The 25976-nt window shown below is 40.0% G+C and overlaps 1 protein-coding gene across 1 annotated transcript in view; it reads left to right on the top strand.

The window, feature by feature from the left end:
• Positions 1–458: 458 nt before the first annotated feature.
• The window catches only part of MEGF9 (multiple EGF like domains 9), a 115012-nt gene continuing 89494 nt past the window's right edge, over positions 459–25976 (top strand). Inside the window, exon 1 of the mRNA XM_024252791.3 lies at positions 459–1246. Within this exon, the coding sequence (XP_024108559.3) occupies positions 637–1246 (610 nt within the window). The 5' untranslated portion in view covers positions 459–636. The remainder of the gene's footprint in view (positions 1247–25976) is intronic.

Raw genomic sequence — 25976 nt, 5'->3', positions numbered from 1 at the left:
AGAGGGCATGCCAAACTCTACATCGTCGCTGCCGCCGCCCTCTCCCATCGCGGGGTTCCCGCGCGGTCCCCGCCCGAGCCGGGGTGCGGCGCCGGCGCCCCATTGTTCAGGAGGGCGGGGATGCTCCCGAGCACTGATTCCACCCCCCGCTCGTGCTCGCAGCCCGGTGGAGCAGATGACTAGGCCCGGCGTCTGCCGCGCGGGGCGCATCCTTTGTCTGCTCCGCGGCGCCCGGTGCCCGAGGCCCGCGCCCCACTCTTTGGGCAGACAAAGCCGGGGCCGCCGCGAGCCCGGCGGGCTAGAGCTGGGCTCGCACCACCCTTCTCCCGCCTCACGGACCGCCCCCTCTCCTGGGCGTCCTCTGATTGGCCCACGGGGCTACAAAGAGGCCGGGAAGCGGGCGGATCACGTGGGCGACCCTGGCCTTCCATTGGTTAGGCGCGGCTGCCAATCGAGGAGGGCGGGCCGTCCGCGCTCGGTCCGGTCGCTCCCTCCGCGCTGGGGCCCGCCCGCGGGGCCGGCCGCCTGTCAGAGGGAGGTGGCGATGGTGCGCCCGGTGGCGGCGGCGGTTGCAGAGGCTTCCTTGGTCGGATTGCAACGAGGAGAAGATGACTGACCAACCGACTGGCTGAATGAATGAATGGCGGAGCCGAGCGCGCCATGAGGAGCCTGCCGAGCCTGGGCGGCCTCGCCCTGTTGTGCTGCGCCGCCGCCGCCGCCGCCGCCGCGGTCGCCTCAGCCGCCTCGGCGGGGAATGTCACCGGTGGCGGCGGGGCCGCGGGGCAGGTGGACGCGTCGCCGGGCCTCGGGTTGCGGGGCGAGCCTAGCCACCCCTTCCCTAGGGCGACGGCTCCCACGGCCCAGGCCCCGAGGACCGGGCCCCCGCGCGCCACCGTCCACCGACCCCTGGCTGCGACTTCTCCAGCCCAGTCCCCGGAGACCACCCCTTCTCGGGCGACTGCTGGACCCGCTTCCACCACCTTTCAGGCGCCGCTCGGCCCCTCGCCGACCGCCCCTCGGGCGGCGGAACGCACTTCGACCACCTCTCAGGCGCTGACCAGACCCGCGCCGACCACCCTTTTGACGACCACTGGCCCGGCGCCGACCACCCCTGTAGCGACCACCGTACCGGCGCCCACGACTCCCCGGACCCCGACCCCCGATCTCCCCAGCAGCAGCAGCAGCAGCAGCAGCAGCGTCCTCCCCACCCCACCTGCCACCGAGGCCCCCTTTTCGCCTCCTCCAGGTGAGTCCGGTGCTCCCTCTCGGGCAGGACCCGTCCTCACCTCAGCCCCGGCATCTAGGGTTGGGCTCTTGCCTATAATTTATCGTTTGTTGCCTCAAAGACTCCCCAGGTTCCGGCTCCCGAGGGGGTATCCCAGGTCCAGCTAGTCCCCCTCCCGCCCCCGATCAATCTGGAAAGTCTTTTGTCCCCCGTGGGCTGTGCTCCCTTGGGAGGGGGTGGCTGCTGGGTGGAAGGCATCTCATCTTCTTCCCAACAGGGCTTTCTGGCCTTTTTCAGAGACCCAGAATGGGCGCAAACTTTTGGGTTGGGTTCGCGCACCCAGCCTCTCTGCCTGGGTTATTTGGGGAAGTTTGAAAGCCCGCATAGTACCTCCTTCAACCACTGGGTCAAAAGCTGAGGGTAGGGAATTCCTCCCAAAGCTCCAGTTTCCCTGTTCATTTCTTCTTGTTTATGTAAATATCAGATGTGTGTGTATGACAGGTGGAAGAGAGGTAGTGAGAGGATTTTGTTTACAAACAGTAGTATGGACCACTTGAGGGCAAAAAATAAAAACAAAAAAGGCATTGTAATCCATGTTGTCCCTGCAAATAAGTGGATTCAGTAGGTCATTTGGGACAGGTGTGTATCTAGGCTGAGCACATTTACAAATTAGGTTAAATCTCTTCCTCAAACCATTTTTTTCTTCCACAATTATAAGGTCAACATGTTTGGACAAATACACAATTTAAGCAAGGATGCCTATTTTTGTCTCCTTAAGCCAGGATGTTCAACTTTGCTGATGCTGATATATACCAATTTGTGTTTGAGCCCACGTAGAAAAGGCTTTTCTTGCTGAAGTCTTCAAGCAAAGTTAGAAACAACTCGTATTCTTTCCCCGTTTAAATCTTAAGTGGGCCTAGGACTAAAACAAAACAAAACAAAACAAAAGCCTACCTTGTCAAAACGTTTGGACAAAAGTTTCTGAATTGTCTTGCTTTGAGTTGGGGTGGAGATTTGTCCAAATCCTTTGTCTAGCTGGGTCTCTGACCTAAATCTTAGGCTTAGTGATTTACTGTGGAGTCAGGTATGGACTTTGGACTATAATTGAGTGTGTAGAGAATTTTCCCACATGGTTATGAGCCTTCATACAGTCTTGAGCCTTGGGTCGGAGCTTGGCAATGACATAAGTAGTATTATTCACCCATAAAAAGCCAAATGGGCATCTCTTCCAGCTTCAAGGAATGCGTTAGCTAGCTGGGTTTTACCTGTAACCCCTTTTGGCTTTCATATAGAGAGATTGACATATTACTGAGAGACAGGAAGCATAGCGGTTGAGAGTATGGACTCTGGAGTTTATTCTTAGGTTTGAATCCTAGCTCTTCCCCTTGTTAGCTGTGTAAGCTTAGGCGGCTCACTGAAGCTCTTTGGACTCTGTTTCTTTGATTGTGAAATGAAGATAATATTATAGTAGTACTTACCTCATAAGGTTGCTGTGAAGACTTTTTTTGTTTTTGTTTTTGTTTTTGTTTTTTGAGACAGGGTCTGGCTCTGTTGCCCAGGCTGAAGTGCAGTGGTGCAATCTTGGCTCACTGCAACCTCTGCCTCCCAGGCTCAAGTGATCCTCCCACCTCAGCTTCCTGAGCAGCTGAGACTACAGGCATGGGTCACCACACCCAGCTAATTTTTTGTATTTTTTGTAGAGATGAGGGCTCACTGTATTGCCCAGGCTAGTCTTGAATTCCTGAACTCAAGCAGTCCTCCTGCCTCGGCCTCCCAAAGTGCTAGGATTTCAGGCATGATTCACTGCACCAGGCCTGCTGGGAAGATTAAATAAGTTAACACTTACTGTGCTTACAACAGTTCCTAGTGTAGAATAAGCACCCTGTGTGTTAGCTATGCTTATGACCAGGCCTGGGGTGGGTGTGTGTGTGTGTGTGTGTGTGTGTGTGTGTGTGTGTGTGTGTGTGTGTGTGTGTGTGTGTGTGTATAGAAAGCATTTGAGAAAACTAGTAGGGACTTGTGGTGATTTTTATTTCTTTTAGTAAAATATAATAGAAAAATAATGAATTAGATTCTCTGGAGTTTTAAGCACACAGTAGCATTTAAGTAGAAAGATCACTTACTTTGGTTAGTATCTGATAAATAAATCTGTGTAATTCATGTTATTTTACTTTTACTATTTTTGTGTTGTTATTTTTCAACCACAAAGGTAACCCCTACTGGCAAAAAAATGTAAACAACCAGAAGTCCACAAAGGAAAAAGGGAAAGTCACTCCTTCACTGCCTCCTAGTTTCAGTCAGTCCCTAGAGGTTACTAGTGTTAGCAATTTGTCAGATCTTTTTTCAGCTGTTTTTGCTGGGCATGTATGAACATACACACAGGGTATTTAAAAATAGATTTTAAAAAATCAAAATGGAATAATTCTATGCATGTTTTGCAACTTGTGGTATTCACTTAACTATGTATCATGGACTTTAAAAAAAAATGTCAGTATCTAGGGTCTACTTTATTCTTTTCAATAGTTGCATTTTCCAGGGTAAGAATGTGTCATAATTTATTTAACCAAGCCCTTATTTATGGACACTTAGATTGCTTCTAGGCTTCACTTTATAAAGCAGAGAGGAAGCAGCACAGAGTATTTTTTCTAAGTCCATCATCTATTTACTATATTCTCTAATACTTCCATTGGAGTTGCTTAGAATCCAATTCAATATACACTGCAGTAAAGCTGGATTGAATAATATTTGTCATCTGAACTGTTGTTCAAGGCTTTTAGTAATTTTCATGAACTAACATTATACTTATGTCTGTGGTGGTCTTTGGGTGAAAAAATTTTGGAAGGATGTCCAATTTTGATAACTTTCCTGTGTTTTAAATATTAGGTAGTTTGTACTTCTCTGTGAATTCACTCTAGATTGCCAGTATCTAGTTCTCAGCAGCTAAACTGACTTTACAGTGATGTGATCAAGTATGGAGCATGGGCTCCAGTCTACTTTAAACAGAAAACATATCTCTTTGGCAGAAGGAAAACTTATAATTGAATTTGAGACAACTGGTTTGGCTTGCAAAGTTGGATTCCCTGGCATTTGAGAAGATGGTTGTACAGTATTTTTTAATTTCAACGTTCCTGTAAGAACTAAGTGCCATTGATAATATATTATTTGATTGAATAGGTCTTGTAGATGCTTTTTGAATTAATAATAATTTCTTTCATGGAGATCTAGCTGAGAGCTCTTGCCTGTCCCTCAATTAGGGCCCTTTTTTGTTTACAAGGACACTGATCTGCAAACTGAAACTAATTGCCCAGCAAGCAGGCACTTTTTCTCCCACAAACCCAGCAAAACATTCACTGATTGGTTGGCTGGGTAGGATTTTTCTTTTTTTTTTGAGACGGAGTTTCGCTCTTGTTGCCCAGGCTGGAGTGCAATGGCGCTACCTCGGCTCACCACAACCTCCACCTCCCGGGTTCAAGCGATTCTCCTCAGTCTTCCGAGTAGCTGGGATTACAGGCATGCGCCACCATGCCCAGCTAATTTTGTGTTTTTAGTAGAGACAGTGTTTCTTCATGTTGGTCAGGCTGGTCTCGGACTCCCGACCCCAGGTGATCTGTCCACCTTGGCCTCCCAAAGTACTGTAATTACAGGTGTGAGCCACCGTGCCTGGCCCTGGGTAGGACATTTTAAGCAGGGTGAAGAGAGATGCTGTGATACCAGAAGTGATAATAATCAGTAAGACACTAAGGTAATGACAAATGTTTGATTTTTTTTTTTTTTTTTTTTGAGATCGAGTTTCGCTCTTGTTGCCCAGGCTAGATCGGCTCACTGCAACCTCCGCCTCCCGGATTCAAGCGATTCTCTTGCCTCAGCTTCCCGAGTAGCTGGGATTACAGGTGTGCACCACCATGCCTGGCTAATTTTTGTATTTTTAGTAGAGATGGGGTTTCACCACGTTGGCCAGGCAGGTCTCGAACTTCTGACCTCAGGTAATCCGCCCACCGCGGCCTCCCAAAGTGCTGGGATTATAGGCGTGAGACGCCGCACGCTGGCCCAAATGTTAAAAAGTATGGACCCTTAGGGGTAGACAGGACTTTAAATGCCACTACCTCCTAATGTGGCTCTACATTTGAAGAAATATTTCCATAGGCTTAGCTGAAATTTCTTATTTTAGTTAACTGATTGATCTGGCTCTGCCCGTTGGGGCCATGCAGAAAAAGTTGGCTGTCTCTGTGCCATGTCAGCTCTTACAGGTTAGGGGACAGGGATCGTGATCCCTGTCTGTCTCGGCTAAATAACTTCAGCTCCTTCAACTGATCTTTATGTGACATGGTTTCAAATTTTCTTACTATCTTGGTTACTTCTCTTCTAGTTTTTTTTTGTTTTTTGTTTTTTTTTTTTGAGATGGAGTTCCACTCTGTTGCCCAGGCTGGAATGCAGTGGCACCATCTCAGCCCACTGCAACCTCCGCCTCATGGTTTCAGGCAATTCTGCCTCAGCCTCCTGCCTAGCTGGAATTATGGTGCATGCCACCACACCCTGCTACTTTTTGTATTTTTAGTAGAGACGGGGTTTCACCATGTTGGCCAGGCTGTTCTCGAACTCCTGATCTCCCCGCTTCAGCCTCTGAAAGTGCTGGGATTACAAGCATGAGCCACTGTGCCTGGCCCTCTTCTAGTCTTTTTCAGTCTTTCTGTGTTTCTACCAAAATGTGAAACAGAGCTGAACATAATACTCCAGATGTGCTCTAACCAGCTTGTAGCAGAGAGGGCAGTTGCCTCATTCCTTCTGGATGGGGTACTGATGTTGATGCGGTTAGTTCCTAATCACAGTAGCTTTTTGGCAGCCGCATTATGTTGTTGACTCATTGAGCCCATTAAGATTGCTAAGCTCTATTAAAATTTATTTATTTTTAAATATGTGCTAGGTGAGTCTTCTTTCATTCTGGACTTGGAAATTCTTATAATTTTCTAAAGTATAATCTGAGACATTTACTAAATTTATAAGATTGATTGTGTTAAATTCAATTATCCTTTTAGATCCCAAGTTTGTCAGTGTACTCCACCCAGTTTATTTGCATTTACCTATGGTGTGTTCCTATAGACAGAGTCTATGGACAAGTTAGGGCAGATTATTCTTACCTCATAGGGCAGAGTAAATTTACAGATGATAAAACAATTTGGAAGGTAAAGGATAATAATTTAGATTAGTTTTAAAGGGTCTCTTTCAGCTCTAAAGTTATGTGATGATTTGGTCTGCATGATTCAAGGCAATTTATGTCCCCCAAAGAACCTTAATTATTTATTTGTTATCTAAGTGATGAGAATAGACTTTGTTTAAGCAAGCCCTAGAATTTAGAACTTGAAAACTCTGACTACCATGATGTGTAAACAAAATATTACAGATGGATTATATATTTTTGTTTGTTTGTTTTGTTTTGTTTTGTTCTTGGAGACGGAGTTTTGCTCTGTCGCCAGGCTGGAGTGCAGTGGTGCCATCTCAGATCACTACAACCTCCACCTCCCCGGTTCAAGTGATTCTCCTGCCTCAGCCTCCCGAGTAACTGGGACTACAGGCGCACGCCGCCACGCCCAGCTAATTTATTTTTTTTTGTATTTTAGTAGAAACAGAGTTTCACCATGTTGCCCAGGCTAGTCTCGAACTCCCAACCTCAGGCAATCCGCCCACCTCGGCCTCCCAAAGTGCTAGGATTACAGGCATGAGCTACCACGCCCAGCCTGTTTTTTTTTGAGATGGAGTCTCACTTAGTTGCCCAGGCTGGAGTGCAGTGGCACCATCTTGGCTCACTGCAACCTCTGCCTCCCAGGTTCAAGCAGTTCTCCTGCTTCAGCCTCCCGAGTAGCTGGGACTACAGGCATGCGCCACCATACCCAGCTAACTTTCTTGTATTTTTAGTAGAGATGGGGTTTCACCATGTTGGTCAGGCTGGTCTTGAACTCCTGACCTCAAATGATCTGCCTGCCTCAGCTTCCATTTACAGGTGTGAATGAGATTACAGGTGTGAGCCACAACGCCCAGCCAAGATGGATTATATTTGAAAAGAACATCCTGGGAATATAGGACCCTCCTAACTGTACTGGAAAATGTTTTCGTCATCCTAATATTCTCTAATACTAGATTCAGGATCTTACTTACTCGTGTTTCTTTAAGAAGATGCCATTTATTTTAAGGAAATACAAACTGTCTAGGCTTCAAAGTTAATATAGACCCCACAGTCTTTTATCTAAAACCTCTGGGTTGGATGTGTTTCAGAATTTAGATTTTTTCATTTTTTCATAAATACATTCCAGTGAATTGGGAGCAGCATCCTGTAATCAAACACATTAAGATATCTGCAGCAAAATGCACTTATCTTTACAGTGAGTGATAAATAAAGACTTTCAGTAGCCTTTGCTCAGGTCAGGTTTTATTTGCATTTGCTCAGGTCGGGTTTTGTTGCCAAATGTATTCAGGGTAGGTCAGATATTTGCCACCAAATGAGTTACAGGAAAATTTGTAGTTTCACAGCTTCTGGTATTGAGCATCAGATTTGAGGGATTGTGGACTACTATAATAGTAATTACAAACACACTTACTATGTTCCTGGCACTGTTCTATGTGCCTTATATATATTAAGTCATTTAATCTCCAAAACAGGAACTACTAAGTTAGTTACTATTATTATCCTCATTTTATAGATAAGGAAATTGAGTTCCATAGAAGCCCAGCTCTGGCAGAACCTACATTCAAACCTAGTGGGTCTGGCTCCAGAATCCATATTATTGGCATTTAAAGAAATACAGCTACCTAGAAGAGTAGGAAACCATTTTGCTAAAAATAATTGGTCCTTGGATATTAATCTGGGAAAACTTCTACTCTTCCTTGGCGTTTACTGTCTTCATTCCACTGTGTGCTATTCATTCATCTCCCCGAATTTTCTTTTCTTCTTTCTGGTTTTTTTTTTTTTTGAGACAGGGTCTTACTCTGTGTCCCGGACTGGAGTGCGGCGGCACAATCATGGCTCACTGCAGCCTCAGCCTCCTGGGTTCAAATGATTCTCTCACCTCAATCTCCAGAGTAGCTGGGACTACAGGTGTGCACCACCATGCCTAGCTAGTTTTTGTATTTTTAGTAGAGTTGGGATTTTGCCATGTTGTCCAGGCTAGTCTCGAACTCCTGAACTCAAGTAATCCACCCACCTTGGCCTTCCAAAGTACTGGGATTACAGGTGTGAGCCACCACGCCCAGCCACCTCCCTGAATTTTCTGTTTGACAACGTTTTACAGTTGTTATATTAAATTATAGCTCTTATTGTTTCATTAATTAGGTTCTAAGTTTATCTGTGATGGAGAGATTTGTTCATATTTTTTGTGGGACCAGGCCCAGGGACTTCTAAATTTATCATACCTTATGCCTGGCCTAAGTGCCTAGGTTTCTGTAGAAATTCATTAGTCTGATTAGTTTCTGGAGCAGCATAAACTCCAGAACATTAGTTTCAAATCTTCTGAATTATGTCCCCAGGAAGCCTCCTGGCTAGTTGAAAATTTACACATTGAAATAATCTAGGTCTTTTTATCTTGATTTTTAAAAAAGACCCCTGAAATTTAAGTGTGCATAACTTTTCATCTTAGCATTTCTAAACATGTATATTAACTTTCAGACATTCTGGCACCCTTATAAAAAGAATAGAAGAAAAGTATTGCAGTGCTGTTTTTACTGATGAGTAAATTATGGGTGGAGAGAATTCTGCTCTAGGGTACTTAATAGAGCAGAAGAAAATAAAAATGTAAGACCTTGTTTAGCTGAAAGACAGTGTTAGATGATATTTTAAGTTATAAATAGCTTTAATCCTTGCTTTTTCCTTTATCTTGATTTTTGTGTGGTTTTTTTTTAGGTGTGATATAAAAATCCTTATTAGTGATGTTGACATTATATTACAGGGACCTCTTCTGTGGTCACTTAGTCTTTTTTTCAGGTATACATTTTGATTTATCTGTTTTTCACTAGAAATGACTACCCTGACTGCCCTGGTAACTTTAAAGGAGGATTTCTAAAAACGTGATGAAGAAGATAAAGATTGTGTCTGGATACCTAGGTTTGAATCATAGTAAAGGTTTACTAAAAATATTTATCCTTTTAGATGTATCTATGTGAGTACATGTGATAAATTTGTATCAAAATAATCTCTCTAATAATGCCACTGTTCTACAGATAATTATGGTCAGAAAAATCTTTCCCTATTATTTTGTCTTCATTGAAAAAAAAAAAACCTTTCTTCCATTCTCCTTGCTAATTTTTTTTCAATTTAAAGCCTTCTATGTGTTCCTCTCACTCATATCTTTTATTTTTAGCCCCAACCATTCTTTCCATGATCTTTAAGGAACCAAATTACCCTTTCTGTTTAACAATTTACCACTTTGTCCTCCTTCAGTTCTTCCTCAAAGCTTAATTCTTCCAAGACGTCTTTCTAGATGAACAAAAAGTCCTTAAAGATGTGTTAGTGTCAGCATGCATGGCGTTGAACAGTTTGCACCGAGAACAAAATCTGTCTTTCTCTGTGACTTTCACTTTTTTCCTATTGATTTGTTTGTGGTCTATTTAATTTAGATTATGAAGCCTTCTTAATATGAAAATGTCATCCTTTATACAATATACAGAACATGGTATTCTCTCTTTTTGAAAAAAAATGGAGAAAAGATTTCCTTTTTCCGCTGGGGTCTTCTTTATTGTCCAACTTACGCCCCACCTACCCCCTGCCACCTTCTTCTGAGGAACAATAAAGAAAAAACTTTCATAACAGAAGTTATCTGGCTCTAAAAAAAAATCAAGAACTTTGAATAAGTAGCAAATTTATTTTCCTATTTATGAATAACATGAGCTGTTTTTGTTGATAGATGGTTTTGAGATGCATACCAGTATAATTAATTTGGTTAAGAAACAAATGTTTGATCTTTTGAATGACAGAACTTCCCCATTAGAAATATAATTAAAGTTAATAGTGAACAGAGTGCTTTTAATATTAACAATTAACAAGTGTGCAGTGCATCATGGCTTACAAGGTGCTCGTAGAATGTCTAAGACCTTGCAATTCACATTTTGTTGATTTCTGCATATTATATGAATGAAAAAGGCTTATGTCCTCTGTACTTTTATTGGTGAATATTGATCAAACCTTTATAGGTTTTGTTGGGTTTCAGATTTGATATTTTGTATTTTAAACCATTGTCTTTTAAGTTTATTTTGTTAAGTGTAAATCTTGTCTTGTTTAGCTGCCCATATTTATATGATGAATAAATGGTATTTGGAGAAGAGGACTGCTTGCTTTATATTTTCTTTCCTAGACACTATACAGGGCTGAATGTTGTGGAAAGAGCCCAGAAGTAACTGAAAGTAAATGGTCATGGAGATAGCAAGGTGAATTAGAGAACTTGACTGTGAGGGCTCATGTGAATTTCATTTCTTTTTTTTTTTGAGATACAGTCTCGCTCTGTCCCCCAGGCTGGGATGCAGTGGCGGATTCTCAGCTCACTGCAACCTCTGCCTCATAGGTTCTAGCAATTCTCCTGCCTCAGCCTCCCGAGTAGCTGGGATTACAGGTGCCTGCCACCATGCCCAGCTAATTTTTGTATTTTTAGAAGAGGTGGGGTTTTGCCATGTTGGCCAGGTTGGTCTTGAACTTCTGACCTCAAGTGATCCGCCCGCCTTGGCTTCCCAAAGTGCTGGGATTACAGGTGTGAGCCACCACGCCCGACCTGAATTTCATTTCTTCATATTGAAGTATTTACTTCTTTCCTAGTGTAAGAATCTCTTTGGAATTATCTTATCTTTTTTTTTTTTTTTTTGAGATAGAGTCTCACTCTGTCTCCCAGACTGGAGTGCAGTGGTGCCATCTCGGCTCACTACAACCTCTGCCTCTTAGGTTGAAGTGATTCTCCTGCCTCAGCCTCCCAAGTAGCTGAGATTACAGGCACCCACCATCACACCCAGCTAATTTTTGTATTTTTAGTAGAGACGGGGTTTCACCATATTGGTTAGGCTGGTCTCAAACTCCTGACCTTAGGTGATCCACCCGTCTTAGCCTCCCAAAGTGCTGGGATTACAGGCATGAGCCACTGCGCCTGGCCCAGAATCTCTTTGGAATTATCTTAACCTGCTATTTCAGTTGTACTGCTTCAAATCACTGTTTTAATAGCAAAGAGACTTACACTCTCACCTCTCATTTTTAATCTGATATTTAACACTTTGGCAGGGAAGGTAACTAATATTAACTGAGCACATATTATATGCCTGATTACCTGTAAGGATTTTTTCACTTACATCATGTCATTTAATTCTTAAACAATGCAGTAGTTAAATCTTATTAACCTTACTTTATGACTGGCAAACACTGGGATTCAGAAAGTTAAAGTAGTTTGCTCAAGCCTGCCAGGCTTACAGACTCCATGAGGGCAGGACTTCCATTTGTTTTGTTCACAGTTATACCTCTGCTGTCCAGCCCAGATAGATTCTTAATAAATATTTAGTGATTGAATTAGTGAAAAAGAAGGAACAGTTTGTAGGTATACTAGACACGCAGTGTATTCTTGAGGAAAATAATGTAATCATGCCTTTCTCTTTAGTTTAGAAATGAACGTTTCTCTCACTCATAGTAATATGAGGAATAGTTTGAGAACCTGCTTAGGACAAGTGGAACTCCTTGAGATCTAGCTTATTATATTGATGATTCATTTTTTGTTTGTAACATTTTCCCTTGTATTTTTCTTAAAGGAAGAACAACAATGGACAAATGAACATTTGATGACTTTTGTAGAAAGGGTAGCTAAGTTGCAGAAGCTGAGCACTTGTCTGTAAGATGTAGGATCCTAAGTTCTTTCATTAGTTCTTTTACTAGTTATCTGTCTAGTAAAAGCAAGTAGTTTTATCTGTTAAATGAGTTAGACTAGATTTGTGATTTTTAAACAGTATTATTTGGGGACCCAGGGTTCCTCAGATGTGTTTGGGAGCCATTATAGGGACTGGAGAGGCCAACAGGTCTACTTCTGGACCTTTCACACCCAACTCTCACCTCTCACCTCCACATCACCACCCCCACTTACATAAGCTTTTCTTTCATTTGGCTTATATTTTGGATTTGTCCTTTCAGTAAAGATTTTTGAAAGAGGAATTCTCCTACTCTAACATTTTATGATAAAGAAATTTGGTAATTTATGAACTTACATTAAAATGTTTACATTATATTAAGCAGCAATATACATATGAGGAGAGAAATATACCAAAATATTAATTGGTTAAACCTAAGTAATGGGATTATGGGTAATTTTAATTACGTAACTTCTTTGTGTTTTTCTGGATTTTTAAAGTTTTTTCATGACTATATCCAATTCTAATTTTATAGTCTTAAAAATAAATGAATAACATTTAAAAATGAATAAAAAGTTCTGATAAGCTTGGTAAGTCTTTACTTATATAAGATCAAGTCAGATGATATTACCCAGGCCCACTTAACTATAATTTCTGTCATTGACTAAGCAAGTTTGATCTATGTCAGGGTATTTGTTTAGTCTAAGTGAGTCAGGGTTTTGAATAAAGGAGACTATTCCTGCGACCTGACAAATCTTGAACATACAGTAGGAATGACATATCTAAGATTTGGTACCTTTAGGCATAATTTAACTGAGATCTTCAGCAGAGACTGAAAATTGAGAGCTGGCTCTTTCTCCATTTCATTTTGTCTAGGTAATTTTTTTTTAAATTAATTAATTTTTTTTTTTTTTTTAGAGACAGTCTTGCTCTGTCGCCTAGGCTGGAGTGCAGTGGTGTGGTCTCGGCTCACTGCAAGCTCCGCCTCCCGGGTTCATGCTATTCTCCTGCCTCAGCCTCCCGAGTAGCTGGGACTACAGGCGCCCGCCACCACACCCGGCTAATTTTTGTATTTTTAGTAGAGATGGGGTTTCAGCGTATTAGCCAGGATGGTCTCGATCTGCTGACCTCGTGATCCACCCGCCTCGGCCTCCCAAAGTGCTAGGATTACAGGTGTGAGCCACTGCTCCCCACCTTGTCTAGGTAATTTAAAGCATTCACTTGAACATTACTTAAAGTAGCTTATTGAAATAGATCTTGTTTAGATTGTGCAAAATTTGAATTCATGGCATTATTCATAGTCTTTATCAATATATTTGATTATTTCTTCTTTAAAGTTACTGAGCCCCCAAAAGTTTGGTTTCTGTCTGTCCATATGTTTTCCAATTAGATCAGACAGGATTGCTGTTATACTGGTAATATAACAGCTGTTCTATATGATACCTTGCCAGGGAGACAGCTAAGCATTAAGGGAAGGGAAAATTTATTCATCTGGAAAAAGGAATACATTCTGGCTAGTCAGAGGGAAAAAGATAAGGAGTAGGAATGTTGTCAACCTGGCTGGAGAATGTTAAATAACCTTTATTTACTAAATTTTAGACCCTTTAGATAACTGAGTCTGAAAACTTATTTCAGTCTTACATGCTTCCAAGAAACTGGCATATTATCACAGATCTTATTAGATTTTTATCATTTATTTTTAATAATCTAGTGCTTTTACTTGATATATGTGAGCAAAAAGAAGAGATGAGAAGTAGTAGCATTGTTAACTACAAGGAGGATATCATATTTCCTACTCCTTTTTAATTTTGGAAATTGTTTTTTTTTTTTCTTTTTTTTGAGACAGGGTCACACTCTGTCACCCAGCCTGGAGTGCAGTGGCGTGATTGTGGCTCACTGTAGCCTCGACCTCCCAGGTTCAAATGATCCTCTCACCTCAGCCTCCCAAGTAGCTGAGACTACAGGCGTGCACCACCATGCCCGGCTAATTTTTTTTAAACATTAATTTTTTTTTTTTTTTTTTTGTAGAGACAGGGTTTCACCACGTTGCCCAGGCTGGTCTCAAACCATCTGCCCATCTCAGCCTCCCAAGTGTTGAGTTTACAGGCGTGAGCCATCGTGCCTGGCCTGGAAATGGTCTTTAAAGATAAAATTTCTTTAAAAATATTCTAGGAAAAGTTTAGATGTTATTCACTCTGAAGGAAATTGGATAACTTGAATAGGTTTTTAGATTCTCTTAAGTCCTGTTAATCATTATAGGGATTGGGAAGGGTTATTGGAAATAATGGGGGGAAAGGACTTGCATTCCAATATATTTATCCTGTTGTGTTTGTTTATTGAGTCTTGATGAGAGGAAGGCATTGGGCTTTTTCTGCTGTAGATTTTTCATGTGATTTTATATTTATTGTAATCCTACAGTGTGTTTTATCAGTTCTATATGACTAGCGCTAACAGTATAGTCCCACCATCTATTGATGTTGTGTGAGTTATTGAATAGTTATAAAGTGTACCAAAAACCCAAAGCAATCTAGTTGTTGGGTATTATTATACTGAATTGTTGGTGTATTGCCTGCAAACCTATCCTGTTCAACTGGTTTTAGTTTTTAAGTTAGTTTGTTGCTTCAACTTGTCCACAAAGGCAGGGCTGGATGGTCCAGCTAATCAGTGGAATCGAAGTCAGAAGAACTAAATTCTAGTCTTTCTATTCACTTTTTGAGTTATTGAGTACATTTTTTGATGACTCTATGACTTAGTTTCCCAGACTATAAAATGAAACTTCCAGTTACCAAAGGTTTTTGAGAAGTAACACGTGTAAACTACTTTGGGCTTTCTCAGACATGAAGGCTTTAATATTCTTTCCAAATTACATGGTTTATATTAGCTTATAATGTAATGTGATCAAGATAGCTTTGATTAAACACAACAAAGAAATAAACACATGCATTTATATATGGCTTCTTTACACAAAATTTATTTTTATGCTATTTTGTAGTTGACCTATTTGTATAATTTAACAATTATGGTATTTTCCAAAGGTTTGGGGTCCTTTAGTATTATTTTTCTTCCCCACTACCTTGAGAAAACAAAATAATCTTTATCTCATATTAAACTCACAACATACATAAGTTGTTCTTTATGTAATATTATTTTTGGTTGATCTGTTTAGAATGGATTCTACTGACTTTTTTTTTTTTTTTTTTTTAAGAAACAAGGTCTCACTTTTTCACCTGGGTTGGAGTGCTGTAGTGTGATTGTAGCTCACTGCAGCCTCGAACTCCTGGGCTCAGGTGATCCTCCCATATCAGCCTCCTGAGTAGTTGGGACTACAGGCATGTGCCACCATGCTCAGCTAATTAAAAAAAAAAATTGTAGACACGGGGTCTCGCTATATTGCCCAGGCTGATATTAAACTCCTGGCTTCAAGCAATCTTCCTACCGCAGCCTCACAAAATGTTGGCATTACAGGTGTGAGCCACTGCACCTGGCCAGTTTTTTTACAATTATAAAAATAATCTATGTTCATTTTCTACAGTGTTTGTTGTAGAAAATATTTTCTACAACAAACACTGTAGAAAATGAAAAATAGAAAAAAGAGCTGTCCCATAAAGCTTTTTTAAAAACACTGATTGAGTTTAATATTTTATTACTGCATATATTGCTTCATTTCTCATGATAATAAATGAGATCACTTGCTTGTTATGAAAACAGAGGTGCAAGTAAGATTTAACACTCTTCTGAAGACCCATATAAGACAGATCAAAATGTGAAAAAATTCACCACATTTAAATTATTTGTCATGTCACCAAAAAGAACGTAAATCTATTTTGATCTAAGACCCCATATGATGCTTTACTTAAGACTTGGTACTCCTTGGCAGAATCAAGTCAGTGACTGTTTTTCTTGTGTCTGCTCCAGCACAAACATGATTTGTCTTTGGTTCACGTGGCCCCTGAAAGCCCAAAGCAGCCTGGAACAAAGCCAGGCATTTGGTATTTTTCAATACTGTGGTGAGAGAAGACAAGGTGCCCATCTGCCTGGCTTGTACATTGCCAAAAGGCCTAGGTGCTACCCTAAAGAATATGCCAGAGAATGACTCTGGCCTTTAGGAAGCTGGTAATGATTACTCTTCTCTGAATTTTGAACCTTGAAATCCGAGCAGTAATGAATCATAGTGTTATTGAGAGGGGATAAGATTGATCAATACATGTAAAACCCTTAATTCAGCAGTGCTTAACAGTCAGCACATACATTAATAATCAGCACATAGTAAACACTCAAAGCATTTTTTGAAAAACGGATTTTTCAAAGCAGTGAGAACTTTGTCTGTTAATTCTGGATTAATTAATTTACCAACTTCCGTCATATAATCTGTAGGCTGGTAACACATTGGTAATCAGAAAGACTTGTATATTGTCACAGATCAACTCTCTAATAGGTGGTTCTAAGGTGCAGGGTAGGAACAATATGCTTGAGGCAAAGGCTACCTCCTATCCTTCCAGAATGGCCCAGGTCAAGCTAGAATTATCCTGTGTCATGTTGCCAGATACAACAGTAATGGTACTGCTCAGAACTGGACTAAATAGAAGACATTTTAAAAAGGCAAATGCAAAGGTGGAAATCCCCGCAACAGCCATTGTCCAGTTCTGGTGGGTATATACTCCTTGGGATTTGTAGGCCGTAGCTACAAATGACCTAGTAAAGTAAAAATAAAATTGGGTTCATAGAAAGATGTGACCACTCTATTTTATGTTGGTAGCACATTGATATACACCTATTATAACCTATTATAACTTATACTTTCTAACATTACATAGTTGCATTCAGGTGCAAGTCACATAATCTTCCTGGGCTTCTATACTATCTTCTGTAACATGAGTATAATAGTAACCTACCAAATAGGGTTCTTGGGTGTTGGGCCTGGAATTCAAAAGTAGCCCTCTGACTCAAATCTGTGCCCCTTTTTTCCTTTGATTAAACTGTGCTGCATTGCCAAAGCAGATGGGAGTAGCAGAAAATGAAATAAAGCATTTAGTAGTTACAGAGCACATTTTGGGTTCTGTTTTTTTTCACCTCCCCTATCCTCCCCCAGCAAACTCATACATTTTCTGTCTCAGCACTGGTTCTGAGATGTACACAGTGATCCAGGTTTGCTTTCAGTAGCTACTGTGAAAATCAAAATTAGATCAAAGAGTGTTTCTTGAAGGCAGATATGGGTGTGGAGTGGAGGTTGGGAGAGGAGATAATGGTGGAAATTAAATGAGGGTAAGCAGGTAGAAAAGCATGGCAAATGTAAAGCAGAACTGAATAGTAACTATGTGATTGTCTATTCAGCACAAAGAGGATCGGTGCTAACAAGAGACAATGTAATGCTTATTAGCATTTAGCAAGTAATACCACATACTGTGAAATGGTAGTATTGATTGTTTTTGACTCGACAATAAAACCTTTCATCTTGAACTTAATATGGACTCTAGACCAAGATGCTAATGCATAACAATATTTTGTAAAAAAAAAAAAAATAGCAGGTGACATTTGATTATATAAAAGTCATAGAATAGGCTGGGCATGGTAGCTCGTGCCTGTAATTCCAGCACTTTGGGAGGCTGAGAGGGCCAGATCACTTGAGCCCAGGAGTTTGAGACCCACCTGGGCAACATGATGAAAACCCTTCTCTACAAAAAATGCAAAGACTAGCTGGGTGTAGTGGCTTGTGCCTGTATTCCCAGCTACTTTGGAAGCTGAGGTGGGAGGATTGCTTGTGCCCAAGAGGCAGAGGTTGCAGTGAGCCAAGATCATCCCACTGTACTCCAGCCTGGGCGACAGAGTGAGACCCTGTCTCCAAAAAAGGAAAGAAAGGTCATAGAATATCAGACTTGCAAATGTGATTCATACTCTGCCAGTCATTTCAGGGTGCATTCCCCTTCCTTATTTTGTAAACTTCCCTCCTTACTTAAAGGTTAGTTATCTCTCAGATCAGACAAAGGAGCAGCTGTTATTCAACTATAGATCCAGCTAGGTTCTAATATGTTTTCCAACTAGATTCTAATCTGGTTGGAAAACATATTGACAGATGATATGCAAAATTTTGGTAGATTTATGTGTATTATTAGAAAGAATGAAATAGCTTCAGTTTGTATGGTATCTGTACTGAACAATGACAATATTACATCCTACAGGTACATAAGTACAGTGGTCAGATCATACTATACAACTATAGATGTGGAAAATACATATATAAAATAAAACCTAATCATATTTGCCTAGTTAATCATTTAATACACTATTTATGTTTCACTATAATTCTCCAATTACTCACTATTAAAGTGAGCCCAGCCCATAGAGCTCAAGTTCTTTGGTATGATTTAAAACTCCAAGATGTCTGCCATCCTCATTTCTTGTACTCTTCCCCTTGTGCTTTAAACTCTAGCAGACTCAAATAGCTTATATTTTCCTTCAAATACTATGCTTATTTTCATTATCATTATTAATAAAGCAATCATCTGTGAAGGTCTTACTCTTTATCAGATACTAAGAACGTTAAATGAATTTCCATGACCTGATTTAATTATCAAAAGAACCTAATAAAAAATTTATATTATTATCCCCACTCTACCAAGCAGGAATTGAGGTTTCGAGAGTTTAAATACACAAAGCAGGGTTTCATAGCTAGTACAATGTAGAACCTTGATTCAAATTCACATCTTTTTAGCTTTAGAGCTGCCTCTCCTAATCACTAAGGTAACTAGATTCTCCTTATTTTGCATGTGCTGTTCCCTCTACGTGGGATGCTCTACTCTTCAGTTTCAATAGGGGTCTTAATTCTAAGCAACAGAAATCATTTATTGATTCAATCAGGATTGAAATTTATTAAAAGGATATTGAGGAGTTCACAGAATCTCCAGAGGTACCAAATTCAGGCCATAGAGTTAGAGGTAATAGTCAATTGTGTCCATTGAATATATGCCACTGACATCACCACTCACACTGCTAACCTTGGGTACTGGATATAAGAACAAGTGCTACTGCCACTTGTCATACTCCATCCATCTCCCTGTTTGCCACCACAGAGAGGGCCTCCTGTTCATTCCTTTGAATCATTAGTTTCTAATTCCAAGCCAGGTAAAGGTGCATCTGATTGTTGGAACCTCAATGACTGGCCCATGCCCTGGCTGCAGGGGAGGCCAGGAAAACAAGAATCTGACATTATGAACCTACGTGATGGGGTATCAAGGCTTAAAATATGGAGAATTCCTCCAAATAGGAAGGGATTCTGAGAATGGTGGGAAATTATACGATGATACTAGACTGACAAAAAGAATGACACATGTCTATCCACACCCTTTCTTTGGCTACCTGCAAACTTATTTGTCCTTTAAAAACATCCTTACAGCCTCCTATTATAACTTACACTTTCTAACATTACATAGTTTTTGATTACTTGCTTTTTTTTTTGAGATGGAGTCTCACACTGTCACCCAGGCTGGAGTGCAGTAGTGTGATCTTGGCTCACTGCAACCTCTGCCTCCCAGATTCAAGCGATTCTCCTGCCTTAGCCTCCCAAGTAGCTGGATTACAGGCATCTGCCACCACTCCCAGCTAATTTTTTGTATTTTTAGTAGAGACAGGGTTTCACCATTTTGGCCAGGCTGCTCTTGAACTCCTGACCTCATGATTTGCCCGCCTCGGCTTCCCAAAGTGCTGGGATTACAGGCGTGAGCTACCACGCCTCCGCGCCTGGCCTTCTGATTACTTGCTTTTTAAGGACTCTTATTTTAAGTATTACTTGTCTATGTAACTGACTTCTCTATACCTTTTCTCAAGTAGCCTATAGGCTATGTCTTATTGATGTTGGCACTCCCTAACATGTACATAGGATAGTGTTCAGCATGTAGTAAATACTAAATAAATGATTGAACAGCATTGGTGCATAAATTGTCCCTGCTCACCACCAGCACTAGAATGTAAGGTCCATAAGAGGCAGGGGTTTTTGTCTTTGTCTCTCTCTCTCCCTTTTTTTTTTTTAAAACCACTGTATGGCCAGCACCTAGATTAATTCCTAGCATGTGGTAGGTGTGTGGTAAATATTTGTTAAATAAGTGAATACCCCTAAATAGTAAATTATTTATCTCTGGGGGTGATACTGTCAAAAAGGCCTTTGAATGTGAATGGGAAATTCAAAGCACCATATTATAATATACAACTAGACCACAAACAGTGAGAACAGAAACTGCCTTATTCATCTTTGGTTACCTCTTCTTCCTATCTAGAAACATAACCAGAAAAGGGCAATTTGAAATTCTTTCCTAGACCTACCGTGATACTCACTAGCCACAAAAATTGCGTGAAGTACCTACCATACCTGCTAAACATGAAACTTTCTTTTTGGTCTCGTTTTGTGTAACCAGCTGTATCCTGAGATTGCATCTACTCTGGGAAGAAAAGGCTGTTGGGCAAACTGTCTTGTACTTAGGTTTAAAAAAGTAGAATAACCTAGGGCAGTAGCATCTCACTTTGAAGAAATGAAGACGTGGAGGTCCATAATTGTGAAATGATTCGTATAAATGTAAAACACTTAGAATTCCTGGCATAAATTGGCCTTCTAAATATTAGCTGTACTTTTTATTGCATATTGAAAACTTAGTCCTTCAGACTTTTTACTTCACTGCTTCCAATCCTTTTAAATTCTTCATTACCTCTAATCCTCTCAATTCTGTTGATAAGCAGTGTTACCCTACTTTACAAATAAAGAACCTGAATCTAAGATGAGGTTAAGTTGTTTGCCCAAAGGTCACACAGCTAAGTGCTAGTTAGCTGAGATTCAAACCCAGATCTATATTATTTTTTAAGCTCTTTCTAGGATGGCAAAATAACATGCTAAATGTAGGTTGAGTTTAATGTGTTCTATTATATCCTTCTAACCACTGTTAGTTTTAATGCATCTTTTGTCCTGCCACCTTTGCTTCCCTTTTCTGATTTGTACTCATTATTTTACTGTCCATATCATAAATCTGTTTACTACTCTCTTCAGTTTTTCTCCTGATTCTTTGGAGTAGAAAGTATGCATTTTACCCAAAAGAAAAAGCACATCCTCACATACTGCTCTGTCCATTTTACTTTTACCTTTATTTTTTTGTTAGCCTAATTGATTTGTACAGTGGATTGGTTTCCAGAGGAGAAGACTTGGATACCTGTTATGAGTCAGATGAGTAAACTTATACATTAGCCAGGATGACATTTAAGGGCTAATAGCATACATCCCCAAACTAACAGTCATTTTAGCCAGTGTAAAACATGAAACACAAGTTGGTCAGAAATAGAGACAATAGCAAATAATGGTACTGAGTTGCTACAAACGCTTTGCAATCTAGTAATGTACTTTTATATGTATCAATTATTTTTAACTTGTGCATAATACTGAAAAATTCCCAATGGATTCCAGACATGTATTGCCAACAAAAAAGTTTACTTAAACTTGCTGTTTTAGAGAATTATTTTTCTTAGCATATGGTCTTTCTTGTTAATAGCAAGCCTTTTAACAGTTTATTAGAATGTAAGCATTTCTCTTTGCTATACTTCTTTTAGTTGATGATCTTATGTAATAGAGCACTCATTCAGAAATACACACACTTAAAATCCGTGATTAAATGGTCTTCAGGGACTAAAGCCACAAGCAGCAGGATGCTGTTGCTTTCTGTTTCCTTATTGCTTAACCAATCCGCAATGGTATCATCCTCTTTTTCCTTTTTCTTCTTCTTCTTTTTTTTTTTTTTTTTTTTTTTTTTTGGTTAACCAGACAAAATTTCAGATCCTCTTTATTTTTTCTTGCCATGCTCAAATTGGTCTTTAACAATGCTTCGCTAAGATGCTTCTGTTTGACTTTACATTCACTTTTATTTAAGTAATAAAGAAAAGGGTGTGCTTTTGTCAATAAGTTTACACTGGGCTTTCTGTTATACAAAATAAGGTTCTTTTGCATTCATCAGATCTTTGTTAATCATCCACTGTGCACCTAACTGGGCTAGATAGATACTGGAAAGACAAATAAGACCTGGTTTCTGTCATTGAGAACATAGCGAAGGATATGGAAAATTAGACTACAGAATGGTAAGTTCTATCATAGTGGTATGTGCTACAGAAGCAAAGAGAGGGCTCCTTACCCAGACTTTTAGGGGATGAAGGACAATGTCAGGAAAGGCTTTCTGAGGGAGGTTTTGTCTGAGCTGAGTCTTGAGAACAAATAGGAATTATTCAGGTAGAAGAGGGGAAGGACACTCTAGGAAAAAGGAACAGCAGCATGTTGAAAAAGTACAGAAGTAAGAGAGCACATACATGGCCCATTTAGGGAACCGAAGTCCTGAGTGGCTCGAGTAGGGGAGGAAAAGGTACATGAAGGTGGAACAGGGAATGAAGAGATTTGAGGCTGGGATGGTCCAAAGTTGTCAAATCATGACGTGCTTTCCATGTCATGCTCAGAAATTGATTCTAAGAGCTATGAAGAAGTATAAGCCAGGAAGTGACATGGTGAGATTTGTGTTTGGAAAGATCAGTCTAGAAACTGCAACATACTTCTATAAGTGTAAATGATCATCAGCGAAGATAATTAGAGGGTACTTACTGTCTCTTTAAATCTTTTCCATCATTAATTTTGGATTAAATGCTAGATAACATAACATAATAATAGAGGGTTTATGAATTAGTTTCCTGTCTTCTGTTACTTGTTGGTATAACACATAGACTTAGATAATTAAAATTAGAGACTTGACAAAGCTACCAATTGGTGCTGGACCTCTTGATGGATCTGATGTTAGGTTAAACAAACACAAGTGCCTTCTGTGTGCCAGGCAGTGTGCTAGGAACTGAAGAGAGAATGGTGAATGACTTAGGCATTCACAATCTAGTGGAGAGACAGATTCATACACAAATGCAAGTGCTCTAGAATACTTACGTATTAGGTTCCTTAATGTACATTTTCACTTTCAGTCTTTACCTTAAACTTAAGTATGGATGAGGAAACCGAAGATAAGAAGTATTTAACTTACTCAAGGTCATGTAGTAATGAGTGGTAAATAGCCACAATTCAGTATTCAAAGTACCTAACTCAATTTATTCCGTACCATATTATACTGCTTCTCTTGACAAGGCAATGCGTATATACTTCTGAGCCTGAAGTAGTTTTCTTCCTCTCTTAATTCTTTCTAATGCTACCCAAACCAGTAATGTTCAGCCTTGAAGTATCCAGTCATTGTTGGTTAAAAGTGCAGGCTCTGAAGTCAGATTGTCTGGATTCTAATACCAGCTCCATCACTTACTCCCTGTCTGTCAGCCTACATCATAGAATTATGAGATGATGTTGGTAAAGCACTTAAAACAGGGAAAGAATTCAAGTGATGTTACTTAAAATTGTCATTGGAATAGCAATTCATCTACTTTCCAAACATTCAGGAAATTTTGATAAAATGCATTTAAACTATCCAACTTTATTGAAGTTAATCTTGGTGAAGAGCTTTTGCCTAGTGTGCATATTTGAAATCTGACTTCTTGTTCAGGGCATCAGTGACCTGTGGCAAAGATGCCCCAAAAGTATCTAGGAAAATATGCCTGTGAGAGTAATGTAAAGATACTTAAAAACTTTTGTACTGTGGAAAATTTTGAATATATGCCAAAATTAACAGTAGGGTTATGACCTTTCTCATATCTCTCACCCACCTGCACAACCAACTGTCACTCCATGGCCAGTCCTGCCTCATCCACACCCCTATCCATTTATGTTGCTAAAGCTAAATCTAGAGACTCGATTGATTGATTGATTGATCATTTTTTGAGAGAAGTAATGAAAAATGGTGGCTTTTTTGTTGTTATTTCTGGCATTGTTAAATACGTAGTAACTCAACTGAGGATGAAAACTGGCAACATAAGTACTCCTGGAATTGTTTGGGTAGGGTAGGATACAGATTATTACCCAGTTTCTACATGTGAAGAAACTATGACTCAAAGAAATGCTTATCAATGGTCATATTAGCTGCAAACAACTTGTGCTAAAATTTGTCATTGAAACCATGCTCATTCCATAAATATTTATTGAGTTCAATAAAATATTTGTATTTCTTTTTAAATGTCTATGGCCAACATTATTTTTATAACAAGGGCATTTTTATTTTGATCACCTAATTTCTTCTTTTGTTATGTTAGAATTTAAAGTATTTCCCTCCTCCTCTGTCCTATCCTAATTTTTAGCTAGTGGAGTGACTTTAGGGATAATACAGAGGAAATTTTGGTCTCCAGCAGAGGGTCAGTTGCAACTATGAAAACAACTCAGGCAAATGGTCTATTGATAGTGGAACTTTTCATTATAAAAAGTTCTTTTCAAATTCCAGGATATTGGTTGCTTGGTCACTGAAGAGTCTGTACTACCATTCAGTAGCACCCTGGGTGTCTGAGCAGACCTGGTTAGGAATGTACTGCTCATTTTGAATGAAATAAATAAAAAGGATAGAGAAGCTGCCCCAAGCATTGCCAAACATTCTACATCTGATGTATCATTGATACAAAACATTAGTCTTTTAGAGTATACCCTAAAATACAAATCGTTTTCATTTTGAATGTTGCCGTCTTTGACTATAGCCACATATCCTTTAATATATATACACACACACACTGACTCCAGGGCATTGATGAAAGTTCATTGCTTTCTTGGTCTCTGGGTGAGTAAAGTTGTTTTAATATGTCAGGTTTGGTTTTGTCAACAAAATACCCCAGTGTACCTGCCTTCTTTATTCCCATTCTTTAATTTTTATGTCCCTGGACCTCGTAATTTCCCCAAAGTTTTATATGCCATTCCCTCAACAGCAGAAGTAATAGTGCTTGATGAAGTATGACTTTGATATTAGTTTAGTTATATATCTGGAATGTTTATTCCCCTGGGCTTTCCAACTGAGGGAGCCCAGCGTGAACTCCTACTTTGGAAAATATCTGAGTGGGCAGACCCATTTGCCACATTACGCTCATTGTCTGTCCTTGTTTATTCAGCTGAAAAGCAAGTACTTGCCTCTTATACAGCCAGTCATGAATCTTAGAGTCTCAGAAGCTGTTAAAATGGGTAGAAAAATTGTTATAGGAAGGGAGAGGATGAAAATTGTTATCAGGTATTGACATAATGTGCAAGTAAACGTGCTGTCTTAGAGAAGAGCATAATGATTTTAGGTGGTTATAAAGCACAACTCTGACAACATTTTTATGGGCCTAATTTATTAGGGTCTTTGATTTTTATGCAATTTTCCTACCTTCTGAGTAAGAGACAATGATAATTCATTGGCACACATGACTCATTTTTACTACAATAGGGGAAAAACTAGGTTTTTAGGATATGAGCCTACCATCTGGTGCACAGGTAATGATAAATATCCTGTGGTCATAATAACATACACATGCTCTTGGCATTCATTTTTCTGGCTATCTTCATCTCTCAATTGGATTTTTTTTAGCAGGCTGCTAAAAAGTCTCTTTGCATTCATTCTTTCCGTGGTCCATTTTCACACTGTAGCCAGAATTATGTTTCTAAGATGTAGATCTGATTATTCTTCCTCTCTTGTATAAAATTCTTCCATGGCTATCCAGTTGCTCTTAGGAAAGTCCTTCACCTGTCACCACTTCTGACCCCATTCTATGTCCCAGCCACAATGCACTTTTTCCAGTTCTCTGTAGTACTATGCACTCTTTTGCCTCGATGTTGTTACACATGCTGCTCCTTGCCTTGGGGATACTCCTCTCCTCTACCCTTAGCTTAGCTATACCTCCTCATTCTTCACGTCCAAGCTTTGATATTTCTTCCTCTAGAAAGTCTGGATTAGGTGGTTCTCCATGTGCAAACACATGTACCATAATGTTCTATTCATATTTC

Source organism: Pongo abelii, chromosome 13 (assembly GCF_028885655.2).
Source record: "Pongo abelii isolate AG06213 chromosome 13, NHGRI_mPonAbe1-v2.0_pri, whole genome shotgun sequence".
NCBI lineage: Eukaryota > Metazoa > Chordata > Mammalia > Primates > Hominidae > Pongo > Pongo abelii.
This window is presented reverse-complemented; position numbering and strand designations above follow the sequence as displayed.